The sequence below is a fragment of the Motacilla alba genome, chromosome 12 (assembly GCF_015832195.1).
Source record: "Motacilla alba alba isolate MOTALB_02 chromosome 12, Motacilla_alba_V1.0_pri, whole genome shotgun sequence".
Classification (NCBI taxonomy): domain Eukaryota; kingdom Metazoa; phylum Chordata; class Aves; order Passeriformes; family Motacillidae; genus Motacilla; species Motacilla alba.
In genome coordinates this window covers 2,708,183-2,731,421 of record NC_052027.1, presented here as the reverse complement: position 1 = coordinate 2,731,421, position 23,239 = coordinate 2,708,183, and the positions used below count along the sequence as shown (strand labels likewise).

Sequence of the window (23,239 nt, the reverse complement as noted above, 5' to 3'; positions counted from 1 at the left end):
TTTGTTTTGAGCATTTGATGTGCAGTTAGAACAAATCTAAATTTTAATGATGCAACTTGCTGCACTGCATAAAATTCCTGAGGATGCCAAAGGGAGGAGTCCACCCTGCTGAGCTTTCCTGCACCTCCAGCACCTCACTCTGCTGATTTTCCACCCTTTGCAGACCTTCATGGACAAACAGCTCCTGCAAAAGGGCTGGGTTTTCAGGGAGCCCTTCAGGAGAACTAAGCTTGTCAAAAATCTCCATTTACAGAGCATTCACTGGGGCAGAAAATGTTCTCTCCCTGAAAATCATTTTAGAGGCCAACTGTTCAGCTCAGCATTTGCATTCCTTGGCATTTTCTCTCCTTTTTTCCCCATTTGCACCAATTTCAGGTCCTTCTTCAGCTTTCCAGCTGTGTGTGCACCTCTAATGATGCACCTTCTGTTTGCTATCCCCACAGGGAGAAAAATCTCTTCCTCATAATCCCCCCACATCTGGTGCTTTCAAATCCAAAAGTCACAGTTCCGTGTTAGCTGGTGGCTCCAACCTACAGGGACACTTAGGAATCCAAACTGCATAAACAACGTGCTTGGGTCCCATCAGCTTTGCTGATCCAAGCCATTCATCTCCTGAACGTTTTTTGTTTAAGTGTCTGTCACTAATAGGGGAATTTCCCATCCTTTTTAGCATTTGAATGCTAAATGCAAATAAATGGGATGTGCAAACTGACCTTGTCACCTGTATGGTTTCAGCTCCAGATAAAAACCCAGAGAACATCCGAGTTGAAGCTTCTGAACCCAATGAAATGGTGATGAAATGGGAGGTAAGGCAAGATTAGCAAGTCCTATAGGAACGATCCTTTATTCTTCTGAAAGGTGAATTTGACTGAAATGTATTCTGCATTTTCAACCCCAGTATCATTTTTATTTCAAAACCCTGGTTTTTATGTCTGACTTCAGAAGATATTAAAAAAAATATGGAATTCCTGTAAAGCATAGTGGGAATTTGCCAAAATTTGCTCTTCTCTGCTTCTTGTATGCGAGAAACTGCTTCAAATAATTGTGGTCTTACCCTGCTCTGCAATTAAAATTACCTGCCAGGCCCAGGGAGGAGATGGGTTTCTGGCTTCTGCCCTTCCAGCCTGAAAGTTTCAAAACGCCACAGATCCCTTGCCCAAGAGAATGTGAGCTTGAATTTTTACACCAAGAACTAAAGGAATGTGGGTAAACCTCCAAAGCCTGTGATGTGCATCAAAGGAATTATGTAAAAGTCTTGAGGATGGTTTCCAGGCTTCAAATTTCCTGGGTTTTAAGCCTTGAGCTTCTGTGCCAGCAGTTGAGTTATGTATTCCTTCATTTAGCACAAATATCCCCAGCTGTGGAGGGAAGCAGGTTTTTGTTGAGGCTGGAATTGCACACAATTTGCATTAGAGTTACTCCTCAATCTGCTGCTCCCAGAGAAGAACAAACGTTTCCCCAGTGGGAAGTCATGGCTTGGGGTAGAATTTCCATCCAAAAGGAGATGGCCCTCAAGATCCATGGGCTTGGATTTGAATGGGATTTTTAGCCCAGGGTCAGGAGAGACAATTCTGCCTCTCAGAAAAGTTTGGATTTGATCTTGGAGGTCTTTTCCAACTTCAACGAATCCATGAAACGCAGAGTTTTATTACCCAGTATGTTTACTGGGAAATACTGGGATTTGAGCACCAGGAACTTCATAATCACTGCTCAGACAGGGCGAAAGTGGAAGTGAAAGCTGAGCCTGAAAGGATGGGATGGAAGGGCTTGGTTAGATCTTGTTGAATCATTAAAATGTTGTTAAACAGGATATTCATTTATTTATGGCATTTCCTGTGTGCTTTCCAGAGGAACTGCTGGGCACTGCACAGGCTATTTCTGACACACAAAGGCTGCAGAATGATGTTAATCTGCCTATTTTGCATTAAGATACCAGCTGAGCTTTAGTGACTGGGATTTTCAGGCAAGGATTTGCAGCTTTAAGGGAGATCAAAATAAAAGTCAAGCAGTGCTGCAATTTAACTCTATCCAAAAAATCAGTTTTTTAGGAGGAATTTTTTACTTCTCCAGGTTCTCTTGCAAATCCCATTCCCTGGGATCTTTGCTGTAGAGGTGGTGCCTGTGAGAAGGCTGCCCAGTCTCCCAGTTCCTTTGCCTCAGACATCCCAAAGGTCTTCACAGCAGAGCAGACCAGTGGGAATTTTTGCAGATCCCCCGAATTTTGGTCTCCTCATGCATGAGGAACATCAAAGGGGAATAACTTTCTGCTGGTATTGGATGCTATTTCCTGTCAGGCCTCTTGGACACAAACCAGCTATTATATATTTCATATTTGCCTATATTTAAATAATTTTAAAGGCAGCCTATATTGTGGGAAACACCCACAGCTGTTCCAGTGTTTAGCTTTTTTGGTAGGGTAGGTGATTATTTTCTTAATTAAAGTTGTGCATTTTCAGAGAAATAAGCTCAATTTGAGGATGTCTCATGACAAGCTATTGCTATACATCTCCTAATATTTTATAAATTCATGTTAATTAGCTGGAAACCCTGCTGGGATGAATTCTCCAGCTGATTGGTAAAAGCAGAGTGGCCCAGCAGTTGCACATTAAATGTCCAGGCGTAATTTCAACCATTTGGTGTGTAGTTAGAACAAATCTAAATTTTAATGACCCAACTTGCTGTGCTACATAAAATTCTAGAATAAAATGCAAATTTTATCTCTGCTAAAAGGCAGAGATAAAACTGTGCAATTCAGTAGTGCTGAAGGCATGTGGTTTTACCTCACACAGGAAAACCTGTGGCAAAACAAAACCTGATGTGTGTAGGAGGCAGAAATACAGCTCCTAGCAATTAATCTGGATTTTAATCCAAGCCTTTCACCCTCCTTTCTCTTGAAGTCATGTTGTTGTTGATCCAATCAGACTTCAATTAAAATGACAGCAAAAATTCAGAACTTGGGGTTTTTGCCCCTTTTCTGTCCCAGTGTCGTAACGCACATTCCAAAAGTGTCGCCCTATTCTTCTAAGAAGTTCTTCCTAGCTTTCTGATGCTTACGTTCTTGTAATGAACTTTCTCACTCACTCTATGTAAATAATTACTGTTTTTACGTTCTTCTCTGGAGGAGGAGAAATTTGATGGACTGTTGTCTTGTCCAGTGTCATTGGAGGGGTGGCACTTTCATCCTCCAAGCCACTGTCACTTTTGAAAATCTATAAATATTGGAGTCAGAAAAAAAACTTCCCTTCTTTTTACCTTGGAGAGTCCAGCATGCGTGTCATTTTATTCTATGTCCGAGAGCGACACAAAACCATCCCCCCCCGCCCTGGGCTGCTGTTTTGTGATTACAACAAAGGCAGACAAGATCTCTTTTAACTTCTCCCCAGCCACTGAAGCCCATGGAGAGGAACGGGCCGGGGCTGGAGTACAAGGTCAGCTGGAGGCAGCGGGGTGTGGAGACGGACTGGAACGAGGAGCTGGTGAAGAAGCACTCCCTGAGCGTGCGGAACGTGCCCACCTTCGTGCCCTACGAGATCAAAGTCCAGGCCGTCAATAATTTAGGATCTGGCCCGGAGCCAAACATCACCATTGGATATTCAGGAGAGGATGGTGAGTGGCAGGAGCTTGCCTGTAAGAATGGGGGTTTCTTGTGCTGCAGAACGCTCGGGTGTGGAGTGATGGATTGGGCAGCCCAAAGCTGCTGGAGTGCCTGATGGGCTCCATGAGGCATGGATGTGACCCGTGCTGGTGCTGGAGTGTGAGGGGTTTTTTTGGAAAGGTCACTTGTGCTCTCATTAATCTCAGTTGTTGGCTTAGTCTGGGTACTTGTTTGAAGGCCACGGTCTGTGAGAAGTCTCTGAAGTGTAGCAGTCAGGTTATACTTGGTAGGAAAAAAATCCTTTGGGCTCTCTGAGGCTTGACCCAACAGTTCAGCGCTGTCAGGAGTTAAATGCTCTGACAATGAGGGACAAACTCACAGGCACTGGGTGTTGGAGTGAATTTGCAGACAAAGCCACATCCCCACATGTGCTGGTGTTACCTTGTCCATGAGTCCCTGAAGAATGTGTCATCCTGTCCAACCTGGGTTTCTGCCCCATGGTTTTCCATGGCTCCCAGGTGGAGTTTCAGTGCTGGAAATGGACTTGGTGGTGGTAGGACAGGAGAGTCCCCACTGCCCACCCAGAGGTGGGAACAGGAAGGTCTGGTGGTGCAGAAGAGATGGCAAATAGTGAGAACGAGAAGAAAGAAACTCCACAGCATGTTTGTTTTCTTTGTCTCTCTGTGATGAGTCTAATTTTGCATCTACCAGTGGAAAATCTTCCTCGCAATTCAGTTGTCAATGGATCAAGGCCTTCCTTTTTTCAGGCACTGTAATAGCTCTCTGTGTTATGCAGTGATTAAAATCCTACTGTTTAATGAGCTTAGTTGTAAAATGAAATTGATTATAAAAAAACCTTTATGATTGCCTTCTTGAGTGCCGTGTTAATCATTTTTTTTATTCTTCTCACTGCTGTAAGCATTGCTTGAAACAGGAAATCATAAATACTGGTGTAGAAATTCATGTGTCCCAGTGCACATGTATCTCAACCCTCAGCAGAAAAATACAGAAAAATAATGTTTATTGGCCCATTCCTCCCACTGGATGCAGGTGGAATGGCTTTTGGCTTGCCTGCAGTGAGACTGCATGAAGTGGCACAGCTGAAGCTGGAAAGCCAAGCCCTGGAGCTGTGAACAGTGTGAATCTGGGCTCTTGGAAGTGTTTTTAACACCTGGGACTTCTGTTTTTTACAGTTCCAGATGCTGCTCCTTCGGGCGTTTCTGTGGAGGTCGTGAACAGCACCCTGGTCAAAGTCTTCTGGTTTGGGATACCAAGGGACAGAGTTCGTGGGCACTTAAGAGGCTACAAGGTTACAAATATCTCTATAAGTATTTGTATATAGTTGAATAAATTATTAAATGAGTCCCAGATTGCAATCTCTCATTTTTAGGAAGGTGAGAGAGATCATGATCATGCTCATCCCCATACAATATAATTTGTTATAGAAATCCCAATCTCCTCGCAGGTCAGCTGGTGGAAAACAAGAAGCATGCTGGATGGAAAGAGGCATCACCCAGAGAAACACTTCCTGACGTTTGTAGGAGACAGGAACTATGGGATGATTCCTGGCCTGGAGCCCTTCAGTGAATTCCGCTTGACAGTTTCAGCTTTCAATTCCAGAGGAGATGGCCCTGAGAGCTCCCCGGTGGTGTTTGAAACTCCAGAAGGAGGTAAGACAAGAGAAAAATATGGGATGGAGGGTCATAAATTGAAATTGTCCTTGGGACAAGGTGAGTTGATTCCCTTATTTAAGATGTTAGTAAAAACTCCACCGTTTGTAGAGCACTTCACTGGAAAGGGGAGCTGTGGGTGTTGAGCTGAATTATATCCTCATTTAACAAGAATTTATAGGGACAGACCTGTTCACTCTCCTCTGAAAGCTCATCCCTGTGTCTTCCAGTGCCTGAGCAACCACGTTTTCTCAGGATCCTGAACTTTGACAAGGACTCGGTCACTCTGTCCTGGGGACTTCCCAAGAAAGCCAATGGCCACCTCACTGGCTACATTCTGCAGTACCAGATAAGTATGTGCCTCGTTTGCTTTGAGTTCAGAATTGAAGCAGGATTAGTTGAGGAAAACTCCCAGCTGTGATGTGCACAGAGGCTGCCAGAGGGCAGCCTGCAGCTTTCCATGCAGTTTTCCTTGTGTTTTTTCCCATGGAAGCTCCCATTGCTGCCATTCCCTGTCCCACATTTATGGGCTGATTCAATTATTTCATATTGGCAAATTACCCCTAATGTAGTGGCTAAAAAAGAGCCATAAATTGTAGGTGCATTTTACTGGAGTGAAACTCAATTAATACAAAGTTAGTTGTGATGAGAGCACTCTATGAAGCCACATTAATGTAGATCTGCACGTTATGTCAGGGAGTTTCTCCCCCCTGAGATGCCTCAGCAACACAAAAGACCACCTGAGTCATGGTGTTGAGTAATCACACTGAAAACAACCAAATACCAGGGGATTTATTTCTTTTTTTGCCTAGGAAAGAAATGAGAAACAAAGACAACCTTAGGCAAGACCCAGTACTTAGCCCAGACTGCCACAACACCACTTGTGTGGTGTGGTGATAATTCGGTGTGTTTTACATGTTCTTTGAGGGTGGAAAAGGATGAGTCTGTGCCCTATTAAAAAAAAAAAAAAAATCACCTATGTACTTTACACTTCTCTCTGCTAATGGCAGAACTGCTCAGATGCCTTTGCATCCGGATCTTCCCTTTGGTTTTGCTGATTATGGGCAGAGTGGATCTATCTATGGAATTCCAGACTGGTTCAGTTTGGAAGGGACCACAGAGTCATCTTGGTCATCCCACAGCACAGGAGTGTGTCCAGATGGCTCTGGAATATCCCCAGTGAGGGAGACTCCACACCCTCTCTGGTCTCTGTTCCAGTACTCCGTCACTGCACAGGGAAGTTCTTCCTCTGTCAGCTCCAGGTGGAAGTTCCTTGGCATCAGTTCCTGCCCATTGGTGGGCATCACCAAGCAGAGCCTGGTCCATCTTCTGACACCTCACTTCAGATATTTCTGTATATTTATAAGATCCTCTCTCAATTTTCTCACAACCCCTCCTTCAGCTGCCAGCTCTGAGGAGCCAGAGCAGCTCACAGCACACCAACCACCCTCTGAGCTGCCGGTAAAAGTTTGCAGATGTTTGGAAGCGAAGCATGGGAGCTTTTCATAGATATTTTCATAGATAAAAGGAGCAATTCATAGATATTTAATGATCTAGGAGACAGTCCTTCTTACCTCCCTCTCAGGCTGTGCATGTGTGCAATCAGAGTGCTTTTCAAGAGCAGTGATATCTCACCAAACTGTTGGGAGATGGGCACGGAGGACATCAATCCCATTTTACACCGGCAGGATGGGCACACACACTCACCCAGCCTTCCTCCTCCCCTCTCCCTGCCCAGTGCTCCCTCATGGGTGTGCTCAGGACACGTTTCTGTGGCTCTGCCTTGTGGCATTCACATTCTCTGAAAAAATTCATTTGCCCAGAATTTTCTCCTGGGAAGCTGAGAAGCCTCAGAGAAAAGGAAAACAACTCTTATCTCATTTGCTTCTCCGTGTTCTGCTGCTTTGGAATGTGTTTGGAGATTGTTTACCCACAGATGATTGTTTCTTTGGATTCTGCTGTGAGTTGTTTTGACTTCTTGGCCAACTGGGGCCAAGCTGTGTTGGGATTCTGGAAAGAGTCACGAGTTTTCATTATTATCTTTTTAGCATTGAGTAAGTATCCTTTCTGTATTCTTTAGTGTAGTATAGTACAGTATTCTTTAACTTTAAATAGTAATTAAGTACTATTTTAAAGTAATAAATTAGTCTTCTGAGAACATGGAGTCAGATGCATCATTCCTGCCTTGGTCAGGGCATTTCCCAGCAAATACAATCCTGACTGAGGTGCTCTTCCCTTGCAGTCAACGAGACGCACGAGGTGGGCACCGTGAGCAACGTGAGCGTCGCCAACCGCTCGGCGCTGAGCTGGCGCCTGGCGGGGCTCAGCCCCAGCACCAAGTACAAGTTCTACATCAAAGCCTGCACGGCCAAGGGCTGCGGGAAGGCGGCCACCGAGGAGGGGCTGACGCTGGCCCAAGGCAGTAAGTTGGCAAATCTGCTTTGGTGTGGAGGAGTGATGTGGTGGTTTTCAGGGCAGTTAGGACTTGGTGAAGGGGAGATCTTGACTCCATTTCAGAAGGTTGGTTTATTTTATTATGATATATATATTACATTAGAAAAGACCACACTATAACTATACTACAGAGAACAGAGAGAAAGATTCATCAGAAGGCGAGACAGGAACAGAAAGGAATGAATAACAAAGTTCTGTGACTCCCAGAGAGTCCGAGAGCTGCTGCCTCCTCGACTGGTCAGCAAGTAGAAACATCCCACATTGACCAATCGAGGAAGCACCTGCTGCATTCCACAGCAGCAGATAACAAATTGTTTACACTTGAAGCTGAGGCCCTTCAGCTTCTCAGGAGAAGAAAATCCTAGCAAAGGGATTTTCATAAAATATCATAACTACAGAGGAGCTCTGAGAACAGCGGGGGAAATGCTGCGTGTAGGTAAAACCTTACAAAACAAGGGCCTTGTTACCCTTGTGAAATCATGGCTAGGGCCTGCTGCTTTGGATAGGTGGAAAAGGACTGTGGGAAAGTGACTCAGCTGAACTGGAGGTAGGAAAAGAAGTTATAGAAGCCTGACGTGCTCACGTCGTGGTTTATGGTGGTTGGTTGAATTACATCTGTTGTGCTTAAATGGAGTGCAGCTGATAATGGCCTAACTGCTTTGAAAGGTCTGGTTTTTGCAGTAAAGAGCTCTCCTTTGCACCTGCCTGGGGACTCTGCATTACTCTGCTTCATAACAGAAAAATCCATCAGGAATAATCCAGGCTTGACATTTCCTTTGTAATTAGGGGAAGTAAGTTTGTTTTCCTTGCCATGAGAGCAGTCAATGGACTTTTTAATGTGGCCATGGTGTTCTTTGGGGAAGCAGAGCTCATCTGTTTCATTTTGCTGTGCAGTCCTGTTTCTGTTCCCACCCATCAACTCCTTAAGCCATGCTGGAATAAGTGAATTGCATTCAGGCACGAACAGAAAATTGAAGATGCAGATAATGTGTTATCAGTAATACTGTAAAAACAAATTCTGCCCATGCATGAAGATGGGGGACTGCCAGCAACATTAGGGTCAGCTGTTTGACATGGAAAATCCAGATAAACATCAAGTTGACTGCATTTGCTCCATTATTTATGATTATTTTATCAGAGACCAGGAGTGAGTGTTTGTGTGCCACTTACACCCTGTGCTGAAACACTGATGTTCAGTGATTTAGAGGAAAATCCCAAGCACTCTATGATAGCTCATCTTTCACTTTCAGCTGAAATGAAATAAAATGTACTGTTCTCAGCAAGTCTGAGAACTCCACAGTACTGAGGAGCAGCTCCTTGCTATTAATCAGAAACCATTGCTGTGCACTTACCCCGGGGAAGGAGAAAGAGAATGTGATAAGCAAAAGAGTCCTGACTGCATCATTTTTAGCAAAGATAACAGTGTGCAGCAATGTTGATGGAAAATAGAAAAATGGCCCGTGTGCTGTTGGACTTCTAAGTTGCAGAATTCTTTTCAGTTACTGGTAAAACAGGAAAAATGTGTTTTAAACCCTCATGTCCCAGTTCCAGATCCAGTCAGGAACTGCCATTTGTTTTCCCAAGTAGTAAAACTCCTTCTCAGCTCTCTTTTGGCCTCCAGTCTCACTGTAGGATACAGGTACTCACCTGGTAGCAACTATTAATCACCATGATTTATTCCTCATTAAGAACAGAAAAATATCTCTTTTTTTTTTTTCCAAGATAAAAATACCCCATTTCCCGTCATTAGCTGCCTTTTCTGGCCTTCATTGGGCAACCAGAATAATGTGTTTTGATTCCTTGAAATAACCTTGTCATGGTTTAGAGATGTTGACATTCATTTTGTTCTCATTCTCTACTTTCCTAAACTCTGTTTCAGCGGTGGCGACACCTGATTCTTGTGAAATATTCTTAGACTAGAGCAGTGTAATTAATGAAAGCTGCAAGGGTTCAGCTCTATGATTTATGTGTGCTCCTTGCTGCTTCTCAAGCCACCCTAAATTAGGGCACTGCATGTGTCACTGAAATGCCATTAGAGTTCTGTGTCATTATTTGCTGGCTAAATTGTTCAGATATTTTTCAACTAAACATGATAGGCTGAAAAAAATTAATTAAAAATCACTCTTTTCAGTGACCTCCTTGGGGTTTTAAGCTGTGGTTTGGGGAGCGAGGCAATTGCTCAAAATTAAAACAATCTCTCTTTTTGAAGGAGGGGAGTGATTTCAGAAGTCAAAGTTTATCATTTCAAACGACCCACCTAAATGACAGATATAAAATGTGGTGCCCTCTGAAATGAAACTCCGTGATGGAGCACGCCACGTTTCTTTGGGGGTTGATTCAGTGATTCCATAACCACTCTGTTCCAGTTTAATAATAAACCCATAAAGGTCTCGTTGTTCATTTTAAGGCTTTGGAAACTTCCAGTGCTGCAATTCAGCCTTTGCCATGGGTATTTCAGAATTTCACAATGCAACCTGCCAGGAAAGTGGAGATGTTGAGGTGGCAGCTCTGGAGTCATTCACATTTTATTTTTTTTACTTATCTCCATCACCGCTGTTTCTTTAATTTAATTGCAGTTATCCCTGCTGCTGTTGTCTGGAATTAAAAAAAAAAAAAAAAAGGAATTTCCTTATTTAATATGTGTGAGGATTCGTGGTGTAGCACCACTGAAAAGAAATCTGTACAGTGAAAATAACTCAGAAATGAAACCCTTATAGGCAACCTCAGATCTTTATCATTTCTTGATAAAATGGTTCTTGAACCCGAGCAAAAGGGGATTTGGATTGTACTGCAGAATAAATAACAGCTTAATTTCTGTGGTTTCATCTTGGTTTCATTCCTCAGAAGAAGGTATGTTGTCCTTAGAAAATGACTATAAGCTCTGTCTTCATATTTTCAGGCAGTATGTCTTAAATGACCTCCAAACTAATTAATTTTCCCCTTGAAAATGTCAATTTCCCCAAGATCATTAGCCCTCAGAAACATAACACAAAATAATGTTCTTCCAGAAGTGAAAAGATTAATTTAATGTAGCAGCCCTTCTTTAACACAAAGCTCCTTTTCATCTCGTCGCCAGTGCTGCTCGGGGATTACCAAACACATATTACATGTTGAGAATTATCATTGTGTGTCCAGAAATCCAAGCATTAATGAGAAATTCATCCACATGAAGCCACACAGTTGTAGGTTTATTCTCCAGAGAAGCCAGGAAATAAAAGTTCACCAATTTCATTATATTCCAGTGGCTGTTGGCACATAACTCCCAAAGGCTTTTGGAAAATCTCAGGGAGAGGTCCTATCCTTCAGGACCAGAGTAACCATTTGGAACAAGCCATGTGGGTTCAGCTCTCTTTTGCCATGGGCACAGAGGAAAAGGAATAATAAAATACTTTTCCTGTCTGTAACCACTGGTGCTGTTAGCAGCAAACCCTATTTTTTAGCTCACGATCTAGAAAATCTAATTAAATCAGTGCAGATTCCTTGATCAACACCTCACCTATAAATTTTTCTCAATAAACTTTACATACAACAGGTTTGCTAATCTCTGTAGTATAAAATGATCCAAATTTAACATGAATTACCTCCTGCACAGAAAAGCCCTGAAAATGAAGGATACTTGTGCTGCATATTTATACATTTTTAACAGCCAGGCAGCAGGGGAAAATTAATGGAAGTTCAGCTTTGCATTTATTGCAGCAGATGTATTTAGACAGGTATGGTTATAAATTAAGATGCTGCCCACAATTAGTATTTAGCTCTCAGACTGCCAGGGTTTTTTTTTTTTATAGAAGTGTATTTTATAACAGATGTGCCAACTTTTGGAGAACACTCTGGAAAATCTTCGGGGGTGGTTTCTATTGTTTTTCCCTTTATACCATAAGCTTCTATAAAAAATGTGTCTTCTGTTCTCCTCATAAATCTTGGAGCCCAGTAGGAATATTGTAAAATTGCAGTTCAGTGTTTAATGTTCATGCAAGTCCCATGGTGTGGCTGATAAATAGTGGGGGAAGATGAGAAGTGCTGGTGATATGCCTTTATTACTAATGCTCCTTCTCCCTTATTGGAGATTAAAAACCCAGCCCAACAGCTTTCAATTTTCTGCAGCTAATTCCTGCAGCTCTCAGGATGTTCCTGGCCTTCCAGAATGTGCAGCTTTGCCTTATCTGTGTATCTTTGCTTTTATTTTTCAGGAGGCCACACTGCTTTTTCTATTCCAGCCACCAACCCCACCCCCAGTAGCAAATCTTTCTCCTCTGTAGGGCCTCTGTTGACCAGGAAGAAATGGCATGGAAAGAAACCTCATAATCACCCAGCACTGGACACCTGTTCTGAGTTTTAAAGGAAAAAAAGAGTGTTTTGGGATAGGAGATGCTAAATGGAGAGCTGTTGGTAAATCCCCAGTGCCAAGTTAGGCTGGGCTCATCTTCATCCCAGCTGGCAGCCGCAGCATCAGACTGAGCTGAGCAATGAGTGGACAGGAAAAGGGATTTTTTTTCAGCCATCTCATTCCTTCTTTCTGCTTCTCTAAAGAGCTGATGGTTCAGAAAGAGGCTGGAATAAATAAGGGGCAGAGAGGGACTGGTAAAGCTGGTTTAAGAATATGCACCACAAACCACCTGCCAGGAGCTCAAGGTTTAGGATTTGCTTCCCAGGAATTCAGGAGAAATTCTTCCTTAGGAGGCTGGTGGTGTAACACTTTGGGTCATGTAGTTTCCATGTCATGCACAAGTGTTAGTGGTATTTAACAGACATTGGGTTGAAGGTTTGTGTTCATTCCTATCCCCTTATGGATAATATTCCCATTTTTCTGATGCCCTGATGTTATAGCATGTAATTAAAATGTACCTGTGGTATCCTGTTGCCTAATTTTCGGTTTGATTAAAAACTATAGCTGGGTTTCACATACTTCATTTAGCAAAAATTACCCATAGATGGATTAATTTATGCTAATGAGCTGTGCTCCAGTATCAGCAGTGTTTCAGCTGGATATGTTCTCTCTGGTCCCAGTGGTCTGCTCATTTAACTGCTTATTGTAATACGTGGAGAGTTGCCTTAAAAACTTATCCTGAACTGCTGCTTTGACTGTGCTTGGATTTATCTTAATCTTTCTTCTTTTTTTCCCTTCAGCTGTCAACTCAGCCTTAATCTCCAGCAGCTTCTTGCTTTGCTTATTTACTAGTTGAAGTATTAATGAGCATTGTTCCCCTGTCAGTGCTAATTGGCCGAGCAGTTTTCAGATTATACTTTGTGCTCAAGCCCTAGTTTAGATGGCTTTGGACAAAACAGGCAAATCAGGCGACTGAGAACAATTCAAGAATTATTTTAAGTGCAGCCCCTCCAGATTTCTTTTCTGCCATTGAGGACAGGGACACTCCCGCGTTGTCAGAGATGCCTCCATGTCACACACATGAATTTGAATTTGCCGAGTTCATGTCCAGGCAGTGATTTTCAACTGCTGTAACGTCCTTTCTCCTGATTTCCACAAAAAAAAATCTCATTTTTTGAGATGCCCACAATCTGAATGCAGATGAGGTTACAGGATTGTTTCAAATGCCCACAATCTGAATGCAGATGAGGTTACAGGAGGTGTTTTGCAAATAACAAGGTTCCATAAGCAGAACTAGTGGAATTTACCTTTTCCTAATCAAATATTAAACTCATCAGCAACACTTAAATGCCTAAATGTCCACTTACAGGCAAATTGTTGAGATGTTTCTAAACCAATGCTTTGTGCAGCCATTGTCGAATTTAAAAGGACACAGAAAATCACTGTCAGGAGAGAAGCAAGCACAAGTCCCACTGTTAATTTTTTCTGGGAGACATATAAGGATCCATATCCAGCTAACAAGCTGTCTGTGCTTCCCTGCTGAGTTCAGTTCAATGGGAGAAGCATCAAACCCCAGATTATCCATACAAAGCAAGCCCGTTTGCAAGTTGTAATTTTTTAAGCAGGCATTAGCTCAAGCAGATCCATAATCCCCCATCAATATTAACTTTCATCCTGGGAGATGTACAAACCCTTTCCTAAACATCAGGATTACTCCGGCCTGCCGTTGATTTCGTCTGATGGAACATTAAAAACCAAACAGAGGGGAATGTTTGGGGGTATTTTTTTGCTTTGGAAAATCAGATTGCCTGGTGCCAAATGTTTAAAATTCCGTGTTGTATTTGTCTGTTACTTGTAACTGTGCATTTCCTAGGCTCCTTGTCCATGAACGCCATTAATCCCTATGCCTTGAATGTGTGCATTCCGTAGGTAAAGGCAGCGGCAGGATTTCAGACGCAGTAAAGCCCACCCCAAAGTTTCAGCCCAGCGAGGCCCTTGAGCCTGGCACTGAGTACACAATCCGCCTAGTGACTAAGAACTGGGTGGATAACAATAGCATTTTTGAAGATGTAATTGAGACCAGGGGGAGAGGTGAGACACGAAGCCCTTCGAGGTGCTGAACGTTTGTTTTTCCATGTGAATCGATGCTGAGGTTCCTGTGCAGTGTGAGTGTCCCAAACTCATCGTTCCGTGCTGTGGGGTTGAGGTTGGCCCTTTGCAGTTGAATCCCATGGCAGCACAAACACATCCCCGGTTCTTGGCTGAGCCCTGTGCTTTACAACAGCCTGGAACAATCCCAAAACATTCACAAACCTGTGCAATGTGAGAGGGCAGCTGGGATAAAACCCGAAAGTGGCCAGTTTGGTGATCTGCATGTACTGGGGGCACTTTGACCTCTCTCTCTTTCGCAAAACTGCTTTTGCATGAGAGGCTTAACAACTCTGTGCTCAGCTTTCCTGTGTGGTGCTAATCCTGTGACTCAACTGCTCTCTCAGAGCCACCTTGCCAAGTGTCTGTGTTGTCCCTTGTCACCCGCACGCTCCCCTCCAGTCCCAAATGTCACACTCTGGACATTCCTGCCTCGCGTTGAAGCCGAGCACCATCAGTAGCCATAGATTCCATTAAGGTCCAGAGAGGAATGTGATGTGTTCGTGTTATCGTGGGCTGCTGCCCTTTCCCTGTGATTAATTTCCTCCCTTTTTGCTCCTCTCCCATCTCCCCAAGCCTACGCTGGCATTTACGAGGGGATTTCCACCCAGGGCTGGTTCATCGGGCTGATGTGCGCCATCGCCTTGCTCACCCTGCTGCTGCTGACAATTTGCTTTGTCAGAAGAAATAAAGGAGGCAAATATTCAGGTAAATGGATTTATTGTCCTTTCCCTCTGTTCACATGTTAATAACTAACATCCTTCAGAGGTTTCTCTCTGGGGGCCACAAGGCCGCGAGCACAAACATCCAATTAGGATTTGTAGCTTTTGATAAATATCCACGGAAGGGATTGTCATGGATGTAAGTGCAGCTGTGCTGTGTGCTGGTCACAGAGCCTGCAAAGGCCTTTCCCAGCACTCCTGGAATATTCCAGCATTTAATCCAGCAAGGTCCTTGCTGGCAGGACTCCCTGCCCACTTTCCACCTGGGAATTGCTGCTGGACACATGGACAGAACTTCCACAGGCAGCTCAACAGTGGAATATTTTGCTAAAAATTACCTCTGTCACCTTCCAGGCAGGGAGTAAGGATTTAGGTAGATGTATTGAAGTGGAAATCTGGTTACCCAAAGAGGTGGTGGATGCTCCATCTCTGAAAACATTCAGTGCCAGGTTGGACAGGGCTTGGAGCACCCTGGGGATGTGGGAAGATATCCCCGGTGGCACTGGATGGGATTTAAGGTCCCTTCCATCCCAAACCATTCCATGATTCTATAAATACTTGCTCGTAATAAATTAGGGAATGGTCCCAAACTCTTGGAAGTTGTGTCCAGCCAGCTCCAGGCCAGGCTGGAGGTGAGTGCAGATGGTTTTCCCATTGCCCCTGGGAAAAGAAAAATCCATGGCAGAACACAACACAGAGATCTGTCCTTTATTTTATTTGCACAGTGAAAGAAAAAGAAGATTTGCATCCAGATCCTGAAGCTCAATCAATAAAAGATGAAATCTTTGGGGAATATAGGTAAATAGGACCTGCTTTTACAAGGCTTTGTGTTTCTTGGGGTTTTGTTTGTTTCCAAATGCCATCATTATTCAGGACATTTTTATGGCATGCAATTAATGCTGTTTTTCATTTTCAAAGCAAACCTCATAGGAGTGGATAAGAGTAGGAATATAAAGGTATATCCAGTATATTTCAATCCATCCAAGCTGGGATATAAGGAAATGCTGATGTATTGGTGGTTATTTTTCACTTTTTTTTTTTGTTTTTTTTAATTAGCATTGTATGAATAATGTAAATATATATGATAATTTGGGGTGCTGCTGAAAAGCCCACTGAAGTCAATGGACTGAACTCTATGTCTTCAGTGGGTTTTTGAAACTCAGACCCAAATAATGTAATATGGGGAATTTTGGGGAAGAAAACAAAGAAAAGTTTGGAATATGGTAAAAAATATTAATAAAACCAAACATCTCTCTACAGAAATCCCTGTAGGAGAATTGAAATAACCACTTTGGCTGCTTTAAAATAACTAAAACTTGTAGCAATATGTAATTGTGATATGAAGGAAAATACATAATTACAAGAACCGTGCTGGAAAACTGGTTCTGCCCTTAAGGGCATAAAATTGCTGTTGAAATCCCACTTATATATACTACATTATTTGTACTGGAGTAGGGCTTTTTTTTCTGCATAATTTCATCTTTATTTAATTTTTAATGCTTTCTAATGGGACAAATATTTAGAAAGGTAAGAAAGCCCTGAGGTTAATAACTTTGACCCCCTCCTTTCCCCCTGAAATCCAAACTTGTCTTTTTTTCTGAGCAGAAATGCCTTGTGCAGAAAAGTAGTGATTTTTTTCTGTGTTGTTTATGCACATATCGAGTCCATCCTGGAGAAATGAAGCTCAGGTTCATTTCTCTGTCCCTCCTTAGATAAAATTGCCAAAGATTTGACACTGAGTTGGCATTAGCAGCAAGGGCTCTACTTGAGTAATTATGTCCCTAATCCAGAGGCCTAATTTATTTTTTTTTTATATAATCTTTTAATATTTTCCCAATGCCCCCAAATGTCCTGTTCTTGTTCCTCTTCTCTGGTGCCATTAGGAAGAATGGCCAGCAAAATCCCCCTTTTTTCCCAGAATTTTTGTGGTGGGCCTGTCCTTTTTCATGGAATTTTCACTGGGTAGAGTCTGCAGCTGCAGACATTGATTCTGCTTTGGTTTTTCCCAGTTCTTCCGGTTTTCCCTGGAATTTTTACTGGACAGAGACTGCAGATGCAGACACTGATCCTACTTTGTTTTTTTCTCAGTTCCTCCCCTTTAGCAGAGGCAAACTCCAGTGAGATAAACCCTGCTAAAATAAAATAACAGCAGAAAAAAAATGGGAAAATCACCTTTATTGGTCATTTAAACTCAAAGGGATGCTCCCAAAGCAGTGAGATGTGACCCACTGATGTGATACCACTTCATCCACACACCTCAAAATGAAATAAATAGGCCCTGAATGTTGTCCAGTGTTTTGTAAAATGAAAAGTGTCTCTCTGTGAGGTTCCAAAGACTTGACATCAGCCCTGGTGGCTGGAACAGACCCCTCCAATCCTTTCCAGCATTCCCTTTTCCTTCCCCCTCCCTCTCTGTCCATTCTGTCTGCCCAAGGCAAAAAGGGGAAAAAACCCCAAATAGATGGGTATTGATAATTCCCATTAACCAGTTAATTTGTTGGAATCGTGACAAAATCCCCTGTGGGGGAGCTCAGGTGTGAGGAGCACCAGGGTAGGACTCAGAGGTCAGATCCTCCTCACTGCACCACCCAGGTGTCCCTCACTCTCCCCTTCCCAAGGCAGGAGCAGCATCCCTCGAGCAGTGCAAGGCAGATTTTTGGAAAGGCATCTCTTTATTTTGTAGTGACAGCGATGAAAAGCCGCTGAAAGGCAGCCTCCAGTCACTTAACGGGGACATTAAAGCCACTGGAAGTGCTGATAGTCTGGTAGATTATGGAGAAGGGGAGCATGGCATGTTCAATGAAGATGGTTCATTTATTGGAGCTTATTCTGGATCTAAGGAGAAAGGATCAGTGGAAAGCACTGGGAGTTCTACGGCGACTTTTCCTCTCCACGCCTAAAATTGGTGTTTGATTGTGGTGTTTGTCCTGGTCAGCTCCCCACAGTTACCTGTGTGCTGGGGAGCAGGGTGCCAGTTGAGCCAGACAGGAAAATCCTGACATCCAGGTAATACAAAAACGAGTCACTGCCACTAAAAGATGATTTTTCCATCCTAATTTCTATGTGTTTTCTTCTGAGTAAAACAGAGTAAATCTTTTTTCTACACGATGTGTTAGTCTGAGCAAAGCAGAGTTTGCTCTGGTGGTACATCTGTGTCCTTACCTGCTGTTCCAGGTGTTTCTTAGGCTTGGAATATGTTTCTCTGTGTAGCATTTTTGCCCTGTATGGCTGTCGTCACAGCTGTGTGTGTCAAATTCCCTCATGGCCTTGGTTATAACCTCGAGGTTATGGCACCAACAAAACCAGGTTACTCTGCAAAGTGACACAATGAGGAAAATTAGAATTTAAAATACCAGAGAAATATATTCTATATATTGTATAATTTTTTCCCTTTGTGTATGATATTCAGAAAACCGTTTTAGTGGCTACAGCTGACGTCAATTCCAACACACAGAAATGCAGCCTTACCCACAGGAGAGTGTGGGTGAAGCTGCTGCCCAGTAGCTGGCACTATTTCCTTTAATAAGTTAAGCTGCAGCTCTTTCCTGTGGCAAGGAAAAACAGGGTTCCCATCCACCATCACTCGAAATATTTTTAATTTTTCCCAGCTGCAAGCTGCATTTCTGAGCAAACTCCTTGGTGTCTGTCTCATATCTGTATATTTGTGAGCTAGCCAACATTTCATGGAGACGTTGTACATATGATATTAATATTGACACAAGTCCAGAGCAGCCTGGTTTTATTTTGAACTGAGACATGTTTGCTAGCATGGGTCTGTATAGCTGTGTAGGAATGAGTAGATTTGCTTCTCAATATGGATTTGGACCAGCAAAATTAGTTTTCAGAAGGAGTTGTGTGCATAGGAATCATCCAAACCTCTCACCATTCAAACTAGACCTACCCGAATTTCAAGAGTTCATTTCTTCTCAGCCTATTCACTGTTAAATAAACAAAACAAAACAAACAAAACAAAAAAAAAGCAAAGAAAATATTCTGGTAGAGTTTGTTTTCCTATTTTGTTGACTGAATGCTGGTTTAAATCTGGTCCTTTGCCTCTCCAACACTAACTCAGCCGAGCTGTACAGCACATTTTTTTGGTCTTTTTGTACTGGAATCTTCTGAATCTCTTTTTAACAGCATTTTTGAATTGAATATTTTTGAATCTTCTTGTTTGAGTAGAGCATCAACGTGGCTTCATTTCTTCTGTCACTCCCATTACAAAAGTGTTCTCAGTAGTTCCTGCAGGAGGAATAGATCCTAAAAGCTGTTTGGCATCCTGATAGCAATTAGGCAAATATCCCCAAATGGCTCCTCCATGATTTCAGTGGAAGAAAGAGAGGAAGCAAGAATTACTCCCATGGTTCTGAGTTTCCAGCAAGGGCTAAAGTTAAGCCCAGGGAAATGCAGATTTTTCCCAGTGGAAGGGCTGTGGATCCCACACAGCTCCCCCCAGGCTGGGGCTGCTCCTCAGAGTTTGGCAGTTTCTGGAAGCCTTTGGTGCTCAAGCTTCTGCTGATCTGTGCCTCTTTTTGGGGTTTTAATTGGAGCTTTTAAGGGCTTTTTGTGTAACCTCTGTTTGGGAAAAGCAAACCCTAAACAGCCCCATTCAGGCTATGAGTAAAAAATGGGGAGTGGAAATCTGCCCTCAATGAAAAATGATCCCATCCCATATCAGTGACCCACATTATTCACTTTTTATTATTTATAAAGTTCTATTTTCTGTACTTCACTCAATCCAAATACCAGAAAGATCCAAAAGCCTTTTAATTTTGGGGGGGAAAGATAGTAATTTTCCAAAGAAGGGAGTGCACAATTAGAGAAATGTGAAAATTGGCATCTCATCAAGAGAGACATTTCCCAGCAGCATCTTTATCTGCTGACTCGTGTCTGCTGCAGCCCAAACCAGATAAAATCTAAGAACTGATTAGCCTTGTAACAACCTGCTGCTTGCTTTGGGCTGGTTTTAATGTATTTTCTTTGGGAATCATCTGCAGTGATCAAAGCTCTTTGAAAATTAGGGAATAAAGTTGGGGTGGGCTCCCCCAAATCCTCACTTTGGCCTGGGGGAGCTGTGCCTGCACACACCCATCACATTTTCCTGTGGAGCACTGCAGGTAAAGCAGACCCCTCATCCCAGAAAATGCTTCTGTTAAACAATGCTGAGTTTCTCTGTTTCAGACCGTATCAGTGAGTGTCAAATGACCCAATAATGGATATAAATCCCCCGTGCAGCTCCTGCTCTGTTGCTGCTAAGAGGTGTTTGTGATGTGCTGGTGGTGCAGCTTTTTCCGCTCAGATTTTAAACCTCTAAATGTTGGTGTTCCACGATGCCTCAGGACCTAAAAATCAAACAGGGAAGAAAAGATGTGCAATGGAACCTGGATTTTTGAACACGGGTTTTGAGGAATATGCCCAGTGAATATTAAACAAGTGGCTTAAACTCCCAGGAAATCTCACTCACCTGGGCTGTTTTCTCTTCCCCAGGCATTTATTTTCCTTTTTTTCCCTGCACTGGGATTTTTTCTGCTGTAAAGGTACCCTGGAAAGTGCAGGTTGGTGATGGCTTTTTAGAGATTTTTTTTTTTCAAAAGTGAATTAACAGAGCAAGCTGAGGTTTCCCTGAGGAGTTTTTTGTCATTGCAGGGAGCTGGGCTGTGTTTTTGTCTCGGTGTGTGCCAGGTGAGAGCAAGTGTGACCATGTAGCTCAGTAGAAGTGTCACCAAGTGCTCTGCAGTTCATGGAATTCCTGACTTGGAAGGGATCCACAAGGTCATCAAAGTCCACCTTCTTCCCCTGCACAGCACAGCCCCAAAAACCACTCCCTGTTCTGAAATAGAGCACTGAGCATTAAATCTTTATGCTGGTTTGTTTGGGATATTTTTTGGATTTTTTTTTTATTTCTCTGGGCAGGGTGTTTATTAAAATTACCTGCTGGAAATCCGTGGGGATTTCATTAATGAACACCTAGCAGGGAATTCCAGCCTGCCTGCTGGGATGAGGGAGTCCAGCCATGGGAGCAGAACAGGGAGTTGTTAATTCTCCCATCCCAGGCTGTGGTTGGGTCCATTTGGTTCTGACATTTTGCCTCAGAACAAGTGAGAGGGGAAATGGCACTTTCAGATTTGATACCCAAGTCAAGCCAGGATGTAATTCCACCCATCAGGGAGGAGGCATTTCCCACAGATCCAGCTTTGGGGATTTAAGCAGCCTCTGGAAGAAGGGAGGGATGGGTCTTGCTGAAAAAGTTGCGCAGTTTTGACTGTGCATAAGATTAAACAAATAAAATCAGCTCTTCCTAAATAATGGGGAAAACCCCTCTGTTCCTTCTCCCAAGGGAGCTGTTTGGATTCCCAGAGCAGCATAATATTGATAATTTCTCTCTAATTTTATATATATATATATACATATACACAGACATATATGTGTGTGTGTGTGTGTGTGTGTATATATATATATTATATATGTCTGTGTGTATGTATATAAAAATTAAATGACTTTATCAAGAACCTGCAGGAACAGCCCCATCTTCCCTCACTGTCAAAATCAGGGGATCCAATCTCCAGAAGCCCTCGTGGCTCTGCACTCTCAGCAGGATACAAGCACAGCCCCTGGTGGGGCTGGATCTTTAGGAAGAGCAGAATTAGGAATCAAATCAGGAAATTACTTTCCCCCTCTGGATAAAATCATGTGTTCATGCAGGAAAAAAATTTAAAAACCTTTGTTGTAACTCACATCTTAAATGGATCTAATTAGCAAATGATTTAATGATTGTTTTTTAGTGATTGATATTTGTTCTGCTGTGTTGATGTTCCACAAATTCCAGTGAGTAGCTCTTTTCCTGGGAACTGCTTCCATTGGTTGAATGGCTTCAATCCAGGGCACGAGAGGTTTTCATCAAAGTTTTCAGGCCAATATTCTTTTTGACATGAAAGCAAATATAGCACAATCTTTCTATATATATTTAAAAATAAAGGTGGGGTTTTTAAACAGTGACTCCACATTTTGTAAAGAAAAGTTAGAATAACATTCACTGCTTCTTGAGCTTTTGAGAGGAAACCTCAGCATCATTTTTCACAGCCATTGTTTTGCAGATGAGAAGTGTATTTAGCTCATTTTGCTTACCTGTAAGAACAGATGGAAAGAAAGGAAATCCTTCATGGTGAATTCCCTTTGTTTGCCGATGGATCACACCCTCAGCTGCATCTCTGTCAGTGTTTATGACAAAAAATCAAGGTACAAACCACGCTGGAGTAGCAGGACATGTTTACATTGCAGCTCTGGATCTCTCATGTCAAATCGCAAGTGATCTGCACTGATTTGTTCTGTTTTCAGGCAGGAGCCCCTCGGGGGGTTTGAGCCAAAGCATTCTGTCTGTTCATTTTTTATTATTATGGTTCTGACTTTAAACAAGAGACTTTGTAATTTCATGAGAAAAAGATCAAAGCAAATGTGGTGTCACCATCACAATGTTACTTTTTTGGGAGCTAAATGTTAGTGTGCATTGATTAAAGTTTAGAGAAACGTGTTGTACTGTAGTTGCTGTTTGTACCACGCAGATGTGCACGTACGGTTTGAAAAGATATTTTCATTTTACATGAAATACAACTTTGCTAATAAAAGTTTGACTTGATGTAATCTTCAAAAGCCTTGGCTGCAATCGGCAAGTTTCTTTTGTTTGATTTGGGGGTTTCGTTTGATTCTTTTTTCACTTGACACTGTTTATTTGCTGGGGATCTGATTGAATTGTGACTCACAGCCCTCGCTGGGCTGTGACATGTGGGGTTTGTTTTTTGGTTTCACACCAAGGTTGAGCTGCCCTTGGCTTTCACTGGGATTTTTGGACAGCATGGATCCTCAGCCCTGTAGATATGACACCAAAGCAGGATGAAGCTGACCTGCAAACAGCCTGAATTTAATTCCTCATTGATTCCATGAGATCCTCTCCTGGACCAAACCATCACCTTGTATATTGTTAGCATCTCTCACAGGCTTTACTCACCCTGTGTATTGTTAGTATCTCTCACAGGCTTTACTATCACCCTGTATATTGTTAGCATCTCTCACAGGCTTTACTATCACCCTGTACATTGTTAGTATCTCTCACAGGCTTTACTATCACCCTGTACATTGTTAGCATCTCTCACAGGCTTTACTCACCCTGTACATTGTTAGTATCTCTCTCAGGCTTTACTATCACCCTGTACATTGTTAGCATCTCTCACAGGCTTTACTCACCCTGTGTATTGTTAGTATCTATCACCCTGTACATTGTTAGTATCTCTCACAGGCTTTACTCACCCTGTACATTGTTAGTATCTCTCTC

At 42.7% G+C, this 23,239-nt stretch overlaps 1 protein-coding gene across 13 annotated transcripts in view; it reads left to right on the top strand.

Moving 5' to 3' along the window:
* Positions 1 to 22,560, top strand: part of CHL1 (cell adhesion molecule L1 like) — a 145,591-nt gene extending 123,031 nt beyond the window's left edge. For 9 of the 13 annotated variants that reach the window (XM_038149004.1, XM_038149002.1, XM_038149009.1 and 6 more), the window contains 10 exons: positions 736 to 806; positions 3,384 to 3,606; positions 4,789 to 4,904; positions 5,061 to 5,265; positions 5,496 to 5,618; positions 7,508 to 7,687; positions 13,976 to 14,137; positions 14,771 to 14,902; positions 15,642 to 15,714; positions 17,600 to 22,560. In XM_038149004.1, the coding sequence (XP_038004932.1) occupies positions 736 to 806; positions 3,384 to 3,606; positions 4,789 to 4,904; positions 5,061 to 5,265; positions 5,496 to 5,618; positions 7,508 to 7,687; positions 13,976 to 14,137; positions 14,771 to 14,902; positions 15,642 to 15,714; positions 17,600 to 17,816 (1,502 nt within the window). In that variant the 3' untranslated portion in view covers positions 17,817 to 22,560. Of the gene's footprint in view, positions 1 to 735; positions 807 to 3,383; positions 3,607 to 4,788; positions 4,905 to 5,060; positions 5,266 to 5,495; positions 5,619 to 7,507; positions 7,688 to 13,975; positions 14,138 to 14,770; positions 14,903 to 15,641; positions 16,444 to 17,599 lie in introns of all 13 variants that reach the window. The other 4 variants (XM_038149011.1, XR_005258372.1, XM_038149010.1 and 1 more) reach the window with 4 other exon arrangements.
* Positions 22,561 to 23,239: the final 679 nt, after the last annotated feature.